The sequence below is a fragment of the Diceros bicornis genome, chromosome 17 (genome assembly GCF_020826845.1).
Source record: "Diceros bicornis minor isolate mBicDic1 chromosome 17, mDicBic1.mat.cur, whole genome shotgun sequence".
Taxonomy (NCBI): Eukaryota; Metazoa; Chordata; class Mammalia; order Perissodactyla; family Rhinocerotidae; genus Diceros; species Diceros bicornis.
The window spans coordinates 52,731,226-52,751,821 of NC_080756.1; the positions used below are offsets into that span (position 1 = coordinate 52,731,226).

Consider the following 20,596-nt stretch of genomic DNA (forward strand, 5'->3'; position numbering starts at 1 on the left):
CTTTCATTTTTTCTTGTTATATTTAGTGTCAAAAAGGATATTGAACATTGTGAAGAAACCTCACTAAGAATATAATAGTAAACATTGAACACATACCAACATTATAAATGTTATATTCTGTATGAAATTATAAAAGAATACCTTAGTTTCAATTATATTTAAAATGAGCTCATGTTGAGATTTTTTTTTTTTGCATCTGAGTTTTAGCAACATCAAATATGCTACTTCTCTCAGAAGCCTGGAAAATTTACCTTGGGAATCGGAATGATAGCTCTTTGGAGAGGTATTTTTCTTCCAACTGCTAATTCCTATGTATTAATGCTTTTGATACTGAGGTCAGCCCTGTGAGTGAGGTAATAAATTAGACTGATGAACTCCTAAGGGTTACACAACTGCTTTCTTTGTTTTTGTCTTTCTTCCTGTCCAACCTGTCATGCTGATTCTAAAAACAGCAGCATCCAGTGAACTTAGGAAGGAAGCTGTATGTAAAGTGGCACCCCAGGGGAAGTAATGGAAGAGATTATCTAAATGTGATTGGTGGCCCCATGATACTTGCTCCAAAAAGTAGTTGATCCTTCATTGTGTGTGACTATAAAAGCAACAATATACAGAGAGAGGCAGAGTAGAAGGAAGCAAAGAAAATGGAGTGTTGAGGCAGCTGATTTTGAATAAGAGAGAGAGACCGGGACCGAGACAGAGAGACAGAGAGAGAAAGACTATTTATCTTGAAGTCTTTATTGTTCAGGCATTGGATAAAATGGTGCCCACCATTTTTCTGAGCACCTTTTTGCTTCATTTTACTGTTGCTGTGGCTTCAAAACCGTAAGAGAATATTATACTCTCTATTAATATTAAAGTACTAGCAAAGTGACCTTATTAAATACGTCCTGTGTTAAAATTTGATTATATTTTGCCATTTTAACTTCTGAGACTGCTGGCTTGCATTATACATTTTAAACAAGTGTGTGAAGGGAATTGACACCTTTTTCTTAAAATATATCTCTCCACATACTCGTTTATTGTAATACTGTCTATGAAAAATGTGTATGTTTCAGGAATATCTCAATAAGCTAAAATTGCTTTTTATGCATGCTCTGTATTTCTCCTACACTTGTTTAGAGTGTTGGTTACTTTCTTTGCATAGGCAATATATCCTATGGATCTCCTCTGTGATACAGAGTCATTCTACAGAAAAGGCTTGTCTCCACCTTATAAATCTTAATGAATCTGTATCCTTGAGTGTTATCTTAGAATATGATGGATTCAATACCACCATTTTTGACCAGTCAGTGGAAGAGGATAACTTCTATGCTTGTGCAAATTTCAAGGTGAGGTAATGAATTTGCCATTTCAGAGCTTAAGATGAGAAGATAAAATTATTACTCAAAAATTATCTTTAGAGAGATAACAAATCTTGATTTTGGATGAATTGTGGAAGCTAGGGAGGAAAATTGGAGAATTCCTCAGAGGCAAGAAATAAAAGGAAATTTTACATATGCAACAAAACTTGTGAAATATTGCCACTTCATTATATGGAGTGATGATAGGACATAGGTACTGTGTTTTAGGTAGTAGAACTGTTTAACAATATGAGGAAAGAGAATCTAGGTAAAGGGTTGCAGGATTGGAACTCAGGGCAACCAAAAAAGAAAATAGAAGGCAAGAAGACATAAAAATAAGTTTATTAGAAACTGTCTTCCTGCTAAATAAAGGAATTGTAATAAGTGATCACTAAGTCTCTTGTAAAGAAATAAGGGGATTACAAGGCTCTCAGCCTGAGAAGCCAAATTAAGAGATTATTTACAATCTTAATGCCTAAAAATAATTTTCCCATCCTCTGCTCTTTAACATAAACAGGTTTCTCAGAAGTCCTCGGAACAGTTGGCTTTTGTGACATTGTTGGCTAAGGGAGATACTCTTAAAATTTATGAGAGGAGATCTGTAGCACTTACTTCAGAAGAGACGGTAACCTTTGTGCAGACAGATAAACCCATCTATAAACCTGGAGAGAAAGGTAAGTCAATATTCATGTTTCCTTTGTATCGTTTGTTGACCTTAGGAACACAGTCTTCAAATTTAAAGCAATCCAAACACATCAATTTTAGTCTTAAATATATTCTTACTATTATGGCATCATGGATTTCTAGAATTTTTACTGACTGTCTAGGTCAATTATGAAATAGTGCCCTCTAAGTCCAGTAAGTGAATGTGTTGCTTTTTAAAATTTTGCATGCCACTTTCACAGTTTATGAATTTTAGTGACAGGCTTACATTATACAATGGTTATAAGCATGGGATATGGAGCAAAATTATTTGTTTTGAATTGTTGCTCCATAATTTACCAGTTGGGCAAGCTAATAAAACTTCTATTTAGACTCAGTTTCTTCATCCGTAGAATAGAGATAATAAGTGTCTCACTTGAAGAAAATTGTGAGAATAAAATAAGATAGTCAATGTAAAACAGTACCCAGCACACAGTAAGGACTCCAAAAATGATATTTATTATCATTATTATTATTAATACCAATAGAAGTAATCATAAATCTGATAACCTAAGCAGAGCCCTTCTATTTTCTTTATTATTGTTGTAAGTAGAAGGTAGCAGAAAGAACACCAAACTAGGATTCAGAAGGGTATGGTTTTTGTCTTGGCTCTGTTAATACATTATCAGCTTTGCCAAGTAAATTATGTTCTTTGAGATCTTTGGTTTTTTCATTTGTAAAATTAGAGAGTTGGAGGGCAGCATCTATACATTTGTTCTAATATTATATATTTGTATGATTTATTGAAAAGAATCAAAAAAATTCATATAGTGAGTTTTTGCTGCATTATATCATCTCTTCTAGACTTATTAAAATGCTGTGATGACAAGTATGTATACAAAAGTAGCTAAAATGTTTTTTTTGGAAATCTGCTAAAATTAATTTAATGTTTAAAACATCAATATATTTTTCCAGGAAAATTATTTTTAACTCCTATCATACATGTTCCACATTTGTCTTTCTATGACTAATTCTTTCACCAATTTTTAAGATAGCTCTATGGGCTTGTTAGGGTAAAAGTTTCTGGTGGTGACATCAGCTAATGTTAGGTTTGGTAACAACAGAGCATCGTCAACAAAGGAAACTACAGATAGGCAATAAGAGATGTTTCCAAATGGAACCCAGATCTCAAAAGGTCAAATCAGAGAGGGGAGAAGGGAGTGCAATATTCTATAAGAGCAAGGCAATTAATTTCTATGTCTTTTTACAAGAAATCATACCTGAGAGAGAAATAAGAAAAAAAATATTGTCCTCTCTTTCTCTTTTTTTAGTTCGAGTTCGCATTGTGACACTGGATACCAAGTTCATACCTATTGAGGATCTGGTGAGTTCAATAATTTCTAATGGTACAATGAAATTTAAACAAATTAAACAAATCCATTGCTACATAAAGTGTCATCAGGAAGCTTTCCATAAGTATGGAGATAGGTTCCAACAAGGAATACCATATAAGTATAGTTTCAATGCTAAACATCAAATTTAAACATAAAACTTTCCTTTATAGTGAGTTGATTTATCCATCTTTGGATCTTTTCATCATATAAAGAAAAAATGGGTTGCATGGAACCTGCTTTCCACTTCCCAGAAGAGGTTTGGGATCTCTTTGACATTTGGGGTTTTCTTGGCATCTTTAGCTACAGAAATTTTGTCCTCTGGGAAAGAAAGGGCTAAGTCTCAACACTTAAAAAGTCATATAATTTTGTAATGAAATATCTGCAAAGAATACAAAGAACACATTATTACAAAATTAACCTGCATTTTTTCCCTTTTCAGTTTCCTTTGATCACACTTCAGGTAAGAGATCTGCTTTTTCACACCCATTATTTTAAATATTCAGATAAACAGTGATGTGTCTAGTTTTCATTATGCATAGTCAGAAATTAAGATATCTGAAATAAGGGAAAGAGAAATCTTTATATGCACACACAAGGAAAGGCATCAGATGAAAATCTAAATAAAGGGCTGCCACTTGAAGTGTGCTGTGTGGCAAATGCAGTCACATAGGTTTTTCATGGAAAATAAAGATTGTGCTCTTTCTAAGGAAGGTTTGTGTTTAAAATTGCTTATTTTGGGCTGCTAGTCCTTCTCAATGGTAATTTAGCCACATCTTAAGGAAACAGAAAACATAAATCACCTAAAAATTTAGAAAGAAGCTAGAAGGTGATACTATTATAAAATAGACTCTTTGTTTTCAGAAAATAGTTACTAGAGTCTCCTTCTACCAGTTAAAATCTCTAGTGTAGTGTAGGGGCTTTCAAATTTATTTGAAATCTTATGCAGGTCACTAAATAATTTGTATCAGTCAACTCCAACATATGTATTTTAATCTTTACATACAATATGTACCATTATTATTAACTAATTCTAAAGGTTAATACACTGAGATATAGGTTCATCATTAATGATTATGTGTGTAAATACATACTTCAAATAGTCTTCATAATTTGAATGTTTTTTACTTTGTTATATGAGTGACAAATAGCTCATCTTTCTAGTGGGATAAATAGCAGGTCAACCATTTTCATATTTTCTGCATTATTAGTAATCCATAAGTAGGATTATCTTCACTTTGTAATTCAGTTAGTGCTGTGTTTCACTGAAAGCAACAGAAAGCTTAACTAACATTGGTTTAAATGAGTAAAAGGTTTATTGTTTTCACAAACCACTACATGTGAGTGTAAGTACTTCAGAGTTAGGACAATAACAGCATAACTTTACCAAGGACCCAGGCTTCTTCTACTTAACCTCCCTGCTATCTTCAATGTGTTGTTTTGTTTTCAATGCTAGCTAAGTCTGATTCTTTTAGAAAGAATTTCTACCCAGTAAATTTAAGTACTTATGCTTAAATTTAATTGGCCAGAACTTGGTAACATGGGCTATCCTTACTTAAAGGAAATCTAGAAAATTAATTTAGCTTTGTAGACTTTATTGTAGAGGAAAACAAAAAAAATCAAGTCAGTAGTGAATAATGTTTTTGGTTCTTTGTAGAAATCTTTTTATGAAGATTTCTTTAATCACAACTGGAAGATATCAGTAAATTTATTGATCCAGACTCATATAAGCTCAAATATGCTAAAAGCAAATAAATGAGAAAGGGTGGCATTACCAATCCTTTTTCATTGTAGAACTTCCACTTAACAGCTCTTGCACGCAGTGTGTAATTCACGACTAACTTACTTACAGACCAAATGTTTATTTTACAGATGTTTATTTACCAAATGTCAGTACCAGTGACAACCTTTATAAGCATGGGTTAGGATAAATATCTCCTTGTGCACCTGTTGCTATGGGTCCACTCTACTTTGGAGAGCACTACTCTGGAGTGTGAACATTGAGTTTAAATTCTATATGCAGCTCTGGTTCAGAAAGATCAAAAGCATTAGTGATAGATTGTTTTTTCTTATCCTTTTTGGGCTTAAGAGAGATATACCTTAAGATTAAATTTGAACACCTGAGGAAGTTATGTAGTTTTTACAATTTGAAATGTTATTTCGATAAAATGGTAGAGCTTTTTTACTTCCAATAACTACAGAAAGTACCCACAATAGGGAAGGAAAGGATAATACTCTCATATGACGTCTGTTTTTATTTCTTCTTTATTTTCTAGGATCCTCAAGACAATAGGATTTTTCAATGGCAAAATGTGACTTCTTTTCAAAATATTACCCAACTCTCATTCCAGTTGATTTCAGAACCAATGTTTGGAGATTACTCTTTTGTTGTGAAAAGAAAATCAGGAAAGATGGTGACACACCAATTTACTGTTGATAGATATGGTAACCAACTGCTACTTATGGTTGTCCTATATAAATGAAGAGTTCAAAGGACTACAAAACAGCCTTATGTTAGAATTAGGCAAAAGTAGGTGAAGCTTGATTTGGTTTTCTGCCATCTTCCTTTCTTGGCCTTTTCTGCTTTATTGTCTCTCCTTTCTTGCTCCTCACTCCTTACCCTGTATCCTTATTCTGACACCTGCCTTTTCTCCCTAGAAAATATCTTGTTTTCTAGAATCCAGACAATCTTCTAGGAAGGATCTAAAGGATTACAATAAATAAAATATGAAGTTCTGAGAATAGGGAAGAGAAAAGAAAGGGGAATAATTACTCATTAATGAGACATCATCACTCACTGGTGCCCCACAGAATCTGGGGCAATTGTAAAGCAGTCTATACAGAAGCACACATAGGAAAATGTGCATGGAAGCATATTTAGTTACATGATGGCAATAAGTTTTGCTTACCGGTCATTGTGGGGCCTGAAATATATTTCTCTTTGTTTCCAGTGTTGCCGAAGTTTGAAGTTAAGGTCAGTGCGCCACAAACAGTAACTATTTCAGATGATGAATTTCAAGTGGATGCATGTGCTGAGTAAGTATTTATTCAGGAGATTTGACTCCACAGGTTAATACAAGGCTCAGAGACAGAGAGAATCAGAAACGAGATTAACCATGTAACTTTAATTATTTATACGCTTACAGTAAAATTATTAGAGAAGTAATGAATTCTCATTGTAGAATATTTGAAAAATATAAAGAAAAACATAAGAAATTACCTATAATTAATTATACCAACTGCCATTAACATTGTGATTTATTTTCCTCTAATCTTTTATGAATATTTTCTACAACTGCAATCATACTTTTCTACCCACTATAATTAAGAAAACACGTCTCCATATTATGCCAATCTGTTCATGAATTCCGATTGCTTGCTGCATAGACATATCTCTGTGAGGCTATACCACATTCACTTAATGATTCTTTTACTATATAACGTGTAGGCTGTTCTACTTTATTTTCCTAGTAATAAATAATGTTACAGTCTATGTCTTTGTGTATAAGTGTATAAGAAGTAGCTTTTGAATTAAAAATTATTTACTTAAGATTTCCAAAACTGAAATTACCAAATTAGACAGAATGTGTAACACTCTTTTAGTCTTTTGATTGCCAAATTGCTCACTAAATATGTTGTGCCAATGTACTATTTCAGCAGCTGGTACAAGAGTACCTGCCTCAGTGAATCTTCACCATCATTGGGTGTTTTCATTAAAAAAAAAAAATGAAAGAAAGAAAAGAAACTTTTGAGAATGTTGTAGTGGGAAAAAAAGGCATTTTATTAATTTAATTTAAATTAATCTGAATCCTCTTTAATGTAAAAAAATTCCTCAGGATTCGAGAAATTTTGATTTTCTTTTTGGGAAATTATTTCTAATGCTTTTTATCTTTTTTTTAAAGTGTGATTCCTTTTCTCAAATCTCTAATAATAATAAAAAATAGCTAATATTTATTGAGTGCCAATTACTGTGCTAAGCATTACATTTTTTATATTCTCACCACAATGCTATGAGATAGGAGCTATTATCATCTCTATTTTACAAAGAAAAATAATAAGACACAGAGTATTGAAATATCTTATCAACATTAATGGAGCTTTCTGATGGCAGAACTAGGATTTAAACCTAGGCTATTTGGCTTCAGAGCTACTCTCCTAACCAAGACCTCTGTTTATATGAACAATTAAAAATATTAATATTGGCATATTTGTTAAACACCGTTTATTTAATTGATGATATGAAAATTACTTGCTTTGAATATTTTCAGCAGGATATTAAAGATACATTGGGTAGAGAGCCGTTAAATAAACATGCGTGGGTAGTGCTTGAGGATGCTACAAAGAATCTTGGAAAACAGTTTTTAGTCTTCTTTTTTTTTTTTGATAGTAGTTAAAATGTTCTTTGGACTCTAGGAAAATAATCGTAATATTTTTCTGAGTTTCAACGAAGAATAGCTGAATGCCACAATTTCGTAAATATAATACAAGAGAGATTGTAAATTGTCTGTGTTAAAAATAATGGGAGAATCAATATAAGCTTGAAGAAATCCAGAATCCTAAACTGGCTTCACTAGAAAAACCCTACACAAAGCCAAAATCGTCTGTGGGATTAACATCTGCCCAATGGTATCCTGCCCAATGGTATGCCAAAAAAGTCCAATACATATATAGGAAAAACAAAATATTTATCAAGTATCACCTTCATAAAAGACTGGCTAAGCTAAATGCTGATATGATATTGGGACTTCTTGAAACATCTTTAACGTTATATTCTACTTAGATTTGACATCAAATAGTATCTCAATATCAGCAATAATAATATTCTGCAACAGGACCATGCGGTTGAGACAGGAGCTATGCTCCCTAGCTGATTATTTCTGGGCCGGCCATGAGAACACAATGAATGAAATCAGTATGTCTAGAAGTTAACATCGATGAATGAACTGCCTACCTCAAGTTGTATAATACTGTGTCTGTGCATTGTTTCTTTAATATTCCCTGGGACTTAGCTTGGAACACCTAGAGAAAACAGCAGCAAGTTAGATTATTTTAGCAATCTACCTCAGAGATGAATTAAGCTTTTAAGAGGGAAGAAAACTGGCCTGCAGGCAAAGACATTTTAATAAACTGCATTAGTAGCCACCAAAAGCTTTTCAAGTCACAAACGAAGGGAGAATGTTTATTCTGACCTGTATGAAAATTTAAGCTATGTATTTCACAAACATATGTTAACCTGTAGATAATACTACGATAAGAGTTTTATTTTGTGAATAAAAGACAGTAAGAAGAAGCAATAAGATAATATGTTCAGTTATAACATTTGTGGCCTTATCTTAGTCTTGCCTCTATTTTACATGTAATTGATTTTTAGAGCTGACCAATGATTTAGTGTTTTGAGTTGAATCAAAATCTCAGAAGCATTAAGAATTTTCAAATAGAGACACTAGTTGAGTGGAAAGAGCATGGACTATGGAGTGAGGAAGATCTGAGTTTGAATTTCAGTTCCATCAGTTAGAAAGTGGAGAAGTGAGTTACTTGATCTCAGTTTACTAATCTGTAAAATGAGATAACATACCTACATCTCATGGTCACTGGGAAAAATAAATGAGATAATGTATGTAAACACTGGATATATACTTATGTCCAACAATTAGAAAAAATGTATTATAATCAATAAATTTAACTATATTCAGTTTTACTATATACTAAGTTCACATTTGTTATCTGTCTTTCTAAGTCTTAGTGGAAGGAGTCCTCAAATAACGAAAAAATTCAAATCAACTTTGTTTGCCTTTGATTGAAACTTTTAAAAACTTGTGGTTTTTTTGTGTTTTAGGAGAAAATGAGATATTTATTTAACTCCACCCCATTAGACATTATACTTTTGGTCAAAGCATGTCAAGCTTATGCCAATCTCCATACCTTTTATATTTATTGAGAAGTAAAACGAGATTTTTGTTTAAAACATTAATCTAGAAGTACTTCAAGGTCCTGAATAATCCAAGTTTTATTTATATACCTATATATTTTCTGCTAAAGGAGAAAAGCCCTGCAAATAATTTTTATAATATTTCTATCAGATTACATATAATTTTAAAAACTCAATTTAATCATTAACTCCTATTCACTGAGAGTTTAGATTCTACATTACCTTGAATTTGACTTTTAAAAAAGCAGCTGAATCCTTCTAATAGATCAAATGCCTAATTTAACTTAAATTCTGTGGGGAAGACAGCACCAATAGATGATGATTCCTAATTGAATTTGGTCATTGGGATAGTCATAGTTTAGAGATTTCATACATAATTTCTGAAGAAGACCATAAAATATTACCATGATGTTGTTCATCTGTAATTACCAGTACACTTTCTCCCCCTAGGTACACCTATGGCCAACCAGTGCAAGGGAAAGCCCAAATCCGAGTGTGCAGAGAATTTTCTTCCTCTAGGAATTGTGAGAATGACAACAATGAAATATGTGAACAATTTATTGCACAGGTATGGATCACGATCTTTACTCCAAAAAAAAAAGTCTTGTTCATTTTCATTATTATTTTCTCTTTGGTTCCATTTATAAAAGGGACTTACTATTTTCATTTTGTGGATAATGGAGATTACAGCTAGATAAGGTGAAGAATGAGGAGAAAATACAACGTTTAACAACAGTCTCTTGTCCTCTAGGCCACGTAAATTGTTTTTTACCTATATGGTCATAGAATTTTTAGAATTTGAAAGATCTTATTGACTTCCTCGTTTCATATACTGTCTAGGTGACCTCCCCGACCTTTCTTTGGAGAATCGTTAATCATCCTTTAAATAAATGAATCCCTGATAGTGCTCACCATACAACCTAGAATTGTCCTTATGAAAGAAGTTCATGAAAACATCTGCAATTTACTTTTGTTTAGATTTGAAGTTTATTTTTGAAGCCACCATTTGCTTTCTTGATCTGTAGCATCTTAACTTTAAGTGAACAGCTCTGCCTATCTCTTTGAGGATCGTCTTTGGAATTAAAAGTGAAATTTGTATACACCACACAGTTTATATTTTAAGTCTGATTGTACTGAAGTTATTCACCAAGTTTGGTGAATATCCTTTAGGTAAATATCAATATTTGGTAAAGATGGGCAAAAACCTGTCTTATAGATAGGAATTGCAGGCTAAGAAAGGTTAAGTGGAATTCTTCCACATCAGCAGTACATTATCCCGTGGTGTGGTTATAATGTAATTTAGTTAACCATTTTACCAAGTGATGGGTGTTCATTCAGCTAATGTTTTATTGATTTCCCCAGTGTAAAAAAATAAACAATCTGCTGAAAGTATCTTTATATAGGTTTTATTTAAACGAAATAGATTCCTTTGAGTGGGTTTTCTGAAGCAAAGTAGATAGATAGATAGATAGATAGATAGATAGATAGATAGATAGATAGAATCATAAATCATTTTAATTTAGAAAATATTAGCATATTGTTGTCCAAAAAAATTTTAAACATTCAAATTTCCATCAGCAATATATGAGAATACTGTATTTCCCAAATTACTGCCAGCAATATATATAGGAGTTTAAAATTTTTGCCATTTCAATTGATGCAAATTTATTTTGTTTCAATTTGCATTATTAGTGAGTTTCAGCATATTGTCATATTTTAGTTATCAATTTGGGTTTTTTCTTTTGAGAACTCGATTATCCCAGTTTTTCTTGTTCATGTGAAATTGGAACTTTCTTTTATTATAAATATTACCCTCTCTCCTCTAAACAAATTTTTTTTACAAATATGTTACTTAAATATTGACTTTGTGGTATTTTTGGAATAATAAAGTTTCTAATGTATATGGGTTCTTAGCCTTAGAAAAAGCACTCAGCTGCCACTGTGTTGTATATGTAGCTATCTAACTATGCTTTTAAGATTTTTAAAAATTCTCTAATCAACATAAAATGTTTTTGATTATGTTCTAAAATAAGGAATTTTGTTTTCTTCCAGATGGACGTTCAGTTGTGTTAGCACCTAATCTTGTACAATATTGCTTTCTCTCTCTTTATTCTAAATCATGCTCATAAAAGTTTCATCTATTTTATTAACCTTACTCTGACTTTTGTTTTATTGTTTTCTTTCTAAAATTATTTTTGTGTTCCTAAAAATTTGTTTTAGTTTTCATCTTATTAATTCTTTTCCCTAAAATTTAGGTAATTTTGTTGGTTTTAAAAAATATGTTAGTTGCTTCTTTTTGTTAAAAACACATTCAGTGTTGTACATTTTCCTTTAACCAGGGCTTAACACCATAGATTTTGATGCAAAGCATTTTTTCATTGACACTAATATTTAGATTCTTATTGACTTACCTCATATTTTCTCGTTGACTCGAGGATTACTGAAAAATGTTTTTCTCTTAATTTCAAAGCAGTTAAGGTTCTTCTGATTACTTTTTATTATCTCACTTTAATTTGATTGTGTTATACTTAGACAAAGTAAAATTACCTTTTTTGTCATTTTCGTTAGTATAGTTGATAATTCAGAGGAGCATATACTCTGGAACCAGAATGCCTAGTTATCTACACCACCTTCTACCTGTGTGACCTTGGGCAGATTATGGAACCTACCTGTGCTTCAGTTTATTCATTCATATAATGGAGATAATGATAATGTCTAGCTCATATGGTAGTTTTTTTTTTTTTTTGGTGAGGAAGATTTGCCCTGTGCTAACATCTGTTGCCCATCTTCTTCTTTTTGCTTAAGAAAGATTGTCCCTGAGCTAAAATCTGTGCCAATCTTCCTCTACTTTGTATATGGGATGCCGCCACAGCATAGCTTGATGAGCAGAGTGTAGTTCCATGCCCAGGATCCAAACCCGCGAACCCCAGGCTGCCAAAGTGGAGCTCGCAAATTTAACCACTACGCCACTGGGCCGGCCCCTCATATGGTACTTTTGAGGAACAAATGAACTGATATATCCCTCTAACATTTTAAATTTGGAATTAATAAACACTTTTTATTTTAAAATATAACTAAATCTATATATCTCTAATTACTGACATCACCAATGAAACATTATCTATAGACTTTTCCTTATTTTGAATGAACAATTTTCCTTAAAAAAGTGTTTCAGTGTTACACATTTGAAGAGTGCTTCTCTTCCATCGGTCTTAGTGCCTCTGAAGATATGAAATTTGTAAAGTATGCATTCCCTCCTTACCTTGTTTTAATTGCTGAGGAAAACTCCCCCGCCTTTTCCTTTGTAATTCTTTAGTAATTTCAACAAGTTTGTGAGATGGAGCTGTGGGAGATCAAAATTTGGCCACCCTGAAATATATCTCTTTACCTTGATTGTTTTCTCTGAAGGACATTTGACCTCCCCCACTAACTGCCTAAAGAATTTGACATGGTGGCTCCTTCCTGGAACAGATCTTCCATCTGATGGCTGTAATATAATGTAAAATAGATGTTAGAATAGAAAAAGCACCAACAAGCCCTTCTTATCAGAAATTCTGTCTCTCTGGCCACATTCTCTGGATGGCCCTGCAAGGAGTTGCCAGACAGACATTTACATTCATAAGGGAAATCTCCATTTGTAAAGGTATCTCCCTTTCTGTTTGGAGAAGAGAGGGGGATGAGCTCATTTCTAGTGACTTATCAATGTGGAAGATGAGGCCTTGGGGCTGTATAATAAACCTTACTCTTGTTTACTGTGCTTTAGTGGTAATCTCCTGTAATTGACTCCCCCACCCCCAAAATCCTCCTTTGTCATTGGCTGAAAATGATATTTAAGACGAGAATTTCTGCTATTGTGTTGAGAAACGCAGTGTCCCTGCTTTCTCCCATGTATACATGTTATTAAACTTGGTATTATTTTCTCCTGCTAACCTGTGTTGTTGATTATTTGGCCAGCCAGAAGAACCTTAAGGGAAAGGGCAGAGGGAGATTCTCCCTCTTCCCCCGACAGAGCCATCGGGTGGTGGGGGGAAGTTATGTATCTGTGCTAAAACTCCATATTCTTTTATGACTTGAATCCCTAACTTTTTTTTGTTATACCTTTCCTTTGTTTTTCAGTTGACAAATGGTTGTGTTTCTCAAATTATAAATACAAAAGTCTTCCAACTCTACCGTTCTGGACTTTTCATGTCATTTTATGTCACTGTAACTGTTACGGAATTCGGGACAGGTAATGATGGTGTTTTATGCACAGCCTGGGGATACATGCAGCTCACTGGGGAGAAGTTAGCAATACTCGCTAACTACATATCAGGAATTGCTCAAGACGATAAAGTGGAGTACATTTGCCAATAGGTCAACATGAGGGTTGCTTTTGAATAAGATTTTCCTAATAATATTTAAAATAAAATTGTTATGTAAATGCTACATGTTTATGCTTTTGTGCTTGCATTAATCAGACAGAGGATCTTCCCTCTGAATTAGTAGAGCAAAACTAATAAGTTAGGTATTTCTTTTTAACTTTATGTATATCAGTTGATAATCAATTGCCAGGGTCTAGTATTTGATTTAACACAAGAATTCACAAACTGTAGCTAGAAGGTCAAATCCCGCTCCTTGCCTATTTGTGTAAATAATGTTTTATTGGAACACAACCACATTCGTTTACCTTGCTTAAGAGCTACAACAACAAACGTGAGTAATTGGGCCAGAGACCGTGTGGTCCACAAGCTTAGAATAATAGCTATCAGATCCTTTACAGAAGAATTTTGTCAACCTCTGATTTAATACAAACTGGGACATTTACAAGTAGAAATATTATTAGTGAGAAATTTACAAGATTGCACACAGTGAGTGCTCAATAAATATTTGTTAAAAGAATGAAAAAGAGGAAAGTGAAATTTAATTTGGGATGGGGAAAACCAGATTCAATTACTAACTATTTCTTGTTACTTAAAAATGATTAGGATAATACTATTTATAAAGTATTTTATATAAATATATTGATCAATATTGTGATGGCATTCATAATAGATAAGTTTGTCACATTTATGTTGGTACTTAGCTAGATGTGTTTGCCTCTGCTTATTACATGCTTTGTTGATATCACAATGCATTTCTATTTGTTTTGATATCAGATATTTTTCGAATCTGGTAAAAGTCTAAAAACATAGGTATCTTGCAGGCTAAAGAAAGGTTTCAGGAAGTGAAAGCCTTCTTCTTGAGATGTCTATAACATTCTTGGTCATAAAGAAAGTTACAAGCCAGAACTGAGTAGAATGGGAAGAGGAAGGAAATTAAGAACGCTTTTTCCTGCTTCTGATGCAAATATTTTCATATTAATTATATTATTCAGTTTGATGTATACTATAACCACATTCATACAGAGTAATCTGGAACATTCTCCAAAGCACCCATATGTCCCTTTCAATGTAGGACAAGAATATAATTCTGTGTATAGAAGTTTGCACATGTACCCTAAGCTGTTTGTTCTTTTGAAATTCTTGATCAAATGATTCATCCTCTCTGACACTGTTTTTTCTTTTCTTACAGGTGTGCAGATCAGTGAAAAGACTTCCATTTCTATCACTCAATTGCTTGGGAGTGTGAACTTTGAGAACATGGACCCTTTCTATAGAAGAGGAATTTCTTATTTTGGAACTGTAGGTTTGGCTAAAAAAATACATGTTCTCATTTCATTTTCTTGGATCATAGATTGCCTTTTGAAAATTTCTGGACACTTTTTTCCGACTTTCAGAACACATTTGCAGCATTACTGCATCTCATATACTGGAAAAAGTCCTAGGTTGAAAGAAAGTGATAGATAAAATTATAGCTGTTTCCATATTATATATTTATTTATAGAACATCTTTCTGTCTTATTGGAATTTAGGAAAATTCCAAATATATGATCACATTTATGAATAGAAAATTCTTTCTCTGTAGAAATGTGACATTTTGTATTTTAAGAATTAATGCTTCTTTTGTTTTTGGACAGCTTAAATTTACTGGTCCTAATAATGTACCGATGGTGAACAAGTTATTGCAATTGGAGCTTGCTGACAAACTTATAGGAAATTACACCACAGATGAGAACGGTGAAGCTCAATTTTCCATTGACACTTCAGATATATTCGATCCAGAGTTCAACCTGAAAGTAAGACATCAAAGAGCAGATGTGATTCCACAGAGGATTTGAATGTCAGGAATTTTGAACATTAGCAATCTCTTAAAAGACAACTTGTATTGAGAATATATTTTAACAAAGTTTTAAAATTGAGGGTATTTTATATGTTTGCTGGTCATTAAATAATACATGAGAATACTTATATGAGAGGATGAGATAATAGCCTATTATAATTGTTATAAATTCTCTAACACAATATTTTCCTCTGAGAAACTAGAAATAGCTCATGAAGATGATTTGGCTTTTTTCCGTTGATAATTGTATGCATAGATAGGGGAGATATGATGATTTCTCTGTCTCTGCATCTTAAACAGAATTTTGCAGTTAATTTGTCAGTGTTCAAATGTAGCTGAAAGACACAAGGCCTAAGGCCTTCTGACTTCAATTACGAAGTAAAAATAAACAATTCATTGTAGGCCTAATGAAATATACATACAATTATGGTCATGTTTTGTATACAAAAAGAGGAGAGTGCTATTATTATTTTACTTCCTATTTTACTTCCGATAACTTAATGTTGAAATGTCAGCTACAAGCTAAGATTCCCCTTTACTTTGAAGAGATAAGAAGCCTTCCATTCTGTGATAATTACTGTGCTTGGAAGGTCTTGATAGCTCTAAAATCCTTTGCCTTCTTTTGTCATATCAGGCCACATATATTCGACCTCAGACCTGTTATCTTCCCAGCTGGTTGACACCTGAGTATGTGGATGCTTATTTCACAGTTCCACGCTTTTACTCCCGAACCAACAGCTTCCTGAAGATTGTACCTGAACCAAAGCAGCTTGGATGCAATCAACAGAAGATTGTGACTGTGCATTACTTGCTGAACAGTGAAGCATATGGGGATGATTCCAGTATAAATTTCTTTTATTTGGTAGGTCTCAGTTGGTGGATTCTTGGATCTTGTCTAATTGTCTGCTTAGCACAGTCTAGCTTAAAATGTGTACATCAGTCATGCCATGTTAATCTGAGTGAGCCAACCTTCTCACTTTGCTGGTAAATACGATTGGATCCATTGAAAACAAACACAGAAACAAATAAACAAACACATAAAATGATCCAAGGCAATTTCAGTTTCCCTAAGGTTAACAAACTTACTATTCAGAATCTGCTATTTTAAGCATTCAATGGTAGCCCATGTCAAGTATTTATGACCCTTTGTGGGAGTAAAATATTAGGCAGATGCCAGGAAGTAAAGTGGAAGGCAGATTTTGATAAGCAATAAAAGGATTTAGCCCTTTTGGTTCTGTCCCCATATTTATCCATTTTTTCTCTATTAGGCACATTGTCTGGGGAAGAGAGAGACTCTCCCTCTGCCCTTTTCCTTAAGGTTCTTATGGCTGGCCAAATAATCAACAAGACAGGTTAGCAGGAGAAAATAATACCAAGTTTAATAACATGTATACATGGGAGGAAGCAAGGAAACTGCGTTTCTCAACACAATAGCAGAAATTCTCATCTTAAATACCATGTTCAGCCAATGACAAAGGAGGATTTTGGGGGTAGGGGGAGTCAGTTACAGGAGATTACCACTAAAGCACAGTAAACAAGAGTAAGGTTATTATGCAGATTTAAGGCCTCACCTTCCACATTGATAAGCCTCTAGAAATGAGGCCATCCCCCCCTCTTCCCAAAACAGAGAGGGAGATACCTTTACAAATGGAGATTTCCCTTATAAATGTAAATGTTTCTCTGGCAACTCCTTGCAGGGCCATCCAGAGATTGTGGCCAGAGAGACAGAACTTCCGATAAGATGGGCTTTTGGTGCCTTTCCTATTGTAACATTTATCCTACGTTATCTTTACAGCCATCATGATAGAAGATCTGTTCCAGGAAGGAGCCACCATGTCAAATTCTTTAGGCAGTTAGTGGGGAAGGTCAAATGTCCCTCAGAGAAAACAATCAAGGTGAAGAGATAGATTTCAGGGTGACCAAATCTTGATCTCCCACAACATTGAAAGATGAAAAGCTACAGACTTGTAACTTAAGACTCCTAATTAGAATCCTCTTCTGTCTCATTTATCATGTAAGCTAGTTTATCTTGGACGTATTGTTTAAATTCTCTAAGCCTTAGCTTCCTCAGCTGTATATTTGTAATTGGAAATAATCAGACTTAGCTCCTAGGGTGAGAAATATGTGTTGACTCATTAATCAGCCCCATGGATATCTCCATTTACAAGTAGAGGGACAGAGACAAAGAAGTGAAATGACTTGGCTTATTCAAAGCCAAACTGTCTAAACAATTTTAGAGCTTTATGGACCCCCTTGGACAGTGCATTGCATATTATTCAACAAGTTTCTAGTACATAATAGGCTCTCAATCAATTGTAGTCACTTTCTCTGTTATTTTCCAAGTTGTGCAAAGTCCATTTTTAATATTTGTTTGTTGAAGTTACCTTATCTTATGGAATAGAATTATCGTTAGATCATTCATTATGTAATAATGACATGATATCATGTTAAATAATATAGTATCACTTATTGTGTTTTTTTCGTTCTGCACAGATAATGGTAAAAGGAGCTATCTTCCTCAGTGGACAAAAAGAAATCAGAAACAAAGGTGTATATAATACATGCACTTTGTAATATGTACTCTCCTTCCATTTTTCTTTCTTTTTAAGGAAATGTTACAGTGATAGAGTCAAGAAGTTAGGAAGAGTGCTTAACATTATGATTTGTGGAGGGCAATAGTTAGCGTGGCCCAGGATAACCTACTAAATATTTTGGTGAAGGAGATTTCAACCTGTTTCTATTATTGCCAGGTTATCAATACATTATAGAAAAGTGATGTCCAAAACCCAAATACTGTTATTGCCTAAATTATGCTATCTTCTTTATTTGTACATATAGTTCTCATCATTTAATTTATTTACCTTTAAAGTAAGCCCAATTTGCTCTTTCTATTCATATCATTCTCTTTTATCTAAGTGAACCCAGTGAGCCAGGAAACTTTTGTCACTGTATCTGTTGATGACATCTCCTATTTACACAGCCTGGAATGGAAACTTCTCGTTCCCTATCAACATCAGTGCTGATCTGGCTCCTGTGGCTGTCGTGCTGGTCTACACCATTCACCCCAGCGGGGAAATTGTGGCTGACAGTGTCAGATTCCAGGTTGACAAGTGCTTTAAAAACAAGGTGAGGTTTCTTCTATGTCTTGCCTGTCCTAATTGAGAAGGGTGACCAGTTTTCTCCCTGTTACCTCCTTCTTATCTGACTACTATAACCTTTACACCGTAATCTCACAAGAAATTTCAGTATAATTAAATTATTAGGGAATCAAAGATTCACCAAATGGAATGAATAACTTTTGGCAGCAATGCTAATGCGGGGATGATAGGATGTTGAAGGAGTTGTTCCTGAAGGAGAGTTGAGGGTGAGAGTGGGCAGGAGAAATAGAGGCACAGAAATCTATGAAGATTTATTTGGAAAAGTTTGAATACATTCAAATTATTTTCATATAAAATTATCTTACTCTCATTCCTTTTCTTTCTCTACTTCAGGTTAGCATAAAGTTCTCTAAGGAGCAGGGCCTACCTGGCTCTGATATTGGTCTCTGTCTTCAAGCAGCCCCTGACTCATTCTGTGCGCTCCGGGCTGTGGACAAAAGTGTTCTTCTCCTGAAATCGGAAAAGCAGCTGTCAGCTGAAAGTGTAAGCTCTCTGCTGCCCTCATCGTCTTCATTTTTATCTGGACTCCTCTAAGTCTTACCTTTCAGATGATGTTTTTCCTTGAGATGGAACATGTTGACAATATCAAATATTTTCTTCCTTTGTTCCTTCACGGGTTATAATACTTTTCTTGGCTGACCCAGTACTCATAACAATGTATAAAATTCTGTAGATAATTATCAAGTTAGGGATTATATAACAATGTGATTTTAAAAAAAAATCATAGATGTAATCATATATATGGAAACAGAGTTAAAATATCTGTGCTGAAGAATATGCTTGGATACAGTCTGAAGTTATTATCTGCTAATGGATCTTATATTTTCGAAAGCATTTCCAGACCAGCAATTCCAGAATTTCACGTCAAAATTATTTTAGTTAATAACTGTTGGATATTTTCCCTTTATTTTTAACACAAGTATATATAAATATTGAAATGTATGATCTATTTAAAAGTAATTTAATAATTTAAAATTTTTCTTATTATTAAAATTATACCTATTGTCTTAATCCGTTTTGGCTGCTATGATAAAATACCACAGACTGGGTAGCCTTTAAACAATAGAAATTTAATTTCTCACAGTTCTGGAGGCTAGAAGTCCGAGATCAGGGTGCCAGCACGATCGGGTGAGGTCCCTCTTCCGGGCTGCAGATTTCTTGTATCCTCACATGGTGGAAGGGACAAGGGAGCCCTCTCAGGCATATTTTATAAGGGCTTTAATCTCATTCTTGAGGGTTCTGCCCTCAGGACCTAATTATCTCCCAAAAGCCCTGCCTCCTAATACCTTCACATTGGGCATTAGGATTTCAGCATACGAATTTTGAGAAGATACAAACAAACATTTAGACCATAGCACAGTGTATTGTAGAAACTGTACGAAATTCACAAAGGCATAAAGAAATAAATCTTTAAAATCATTCATAATCTTAACAATTACACATATGTATATTTTTTTCCTTTATTTTTATTTTTTTATTTTTTTGCTGAGGAAGATTAGCCCTGAGCTAACATCTGTTGCCAATCTTCCTAGTTTTTTTTTGCTTGAGGAAGATTCACCCTGAGCTGACGTCTGTGCCAATCTTCCTCTACTTTATATGTGAGTCGCCGCCACAGTGTGGCTGACGAGTGGGGTAGGTCTGTGCCTAGGATCTGAACCTGTGAACCCAGGCCACTGAAGCGGAATGCACCAAACTTAACCACTACACCATGGGGCCTACCCCCATATGTACATTTTTGTTGTAATTTTTTAAATCTCTTTGCTGAAGGCATATATATTTTACAAATGAGATCTCACTGAAAAATGCAATTTTGTATTCTGCTTTTAACATTGTATAGTAAGTCTAGTTTTAAATATAAAATTATAAAAATTAATTAGTACCTTGATACCCATTAATCATGACATAAACTATGTATTTTTTCCAATGTAAAACTTAAAT

At 33.7% G+C, this 20,596-nt stretch overlaps 1 protein-coding gene and 1 long non-coding RNA gene across 2 annotated transcripts in view; one reads left to right on the plus strand and one right to left on the minus strand.

Annotated features, from left to right (window-relative positions):
- The first annotated feature begins 710 nt into the window (after positions 1-710).
- Positions 711-20,596, plus strand: part of LOC131416360 (ovostatin homolog 2-like) — a 47,790-nt gene continuing 27,904 nt past the window's right edge. Inside the window, exons 1-15 of the mRNA XM_058558835.1 lie at positions 711-822; positions 1,145-1,328; positions 1,858-2,014; positions 3,314-3,366; positions 3,816-3,836; positions 5,650-5,818; positions 6,325-6,409; positions 9,753-9,870; positions 13,419-13,530; positions 14,853-14,962; positions 15,298-15,456; positions 16,135-16,362; positions 17,994-18,048; positions 18,481-18,626; positions 18,992-19,141. Of these exons, the coding sequence (XP_058414818.1) occupies positions 758-822; positions 1,145-1,328; positions 1,858-2,014; positions 3,314-3,366; positions 3,816-3,836; positions 5,650-5,818; positions 6,325-6,409; positions 9,753-9,870; positions 13,419-13,530; positions 14,853-14,962; positions 15,298-15,456; positions 16,135-16,362; positions 17,994-18,048; positions 18,481-18,626; positions 18,992-19,141 (1,812 nt within the window). The 5' untranslated portion in view covers positions 711-757. The remainder of the gene's footprint in view (positions 823-1,144; positions 1,329-1,857; positions 2,015-3,313; positions 3,367-3,815; positions 3,837-5,649; positions 5,819-6,324; positions 6,410-9,752; positions 9,871-13,418; positions 13,531-14,852; positions 14,963-15,297; positions 15,457-16,134; positions 16,363-17,993; positions 18,049-18,480; positions 18,627-18,991; positions 19,142-20,596) is intronic.
- On the minus strand, positions 19,030-19,784 carry LOC131416361 (uncharacterized). The gene is made up of 3 exons (XR_009222590.1): positions 19,741-19,784; positions 19,200-19,325; positions 19,030-19,108 (listed from the first exon to the last, which is right to left on the minus strand). It is a non-coding gene; the product is annotated as an uncharacterized LOC131416361 (long non-coding RNA).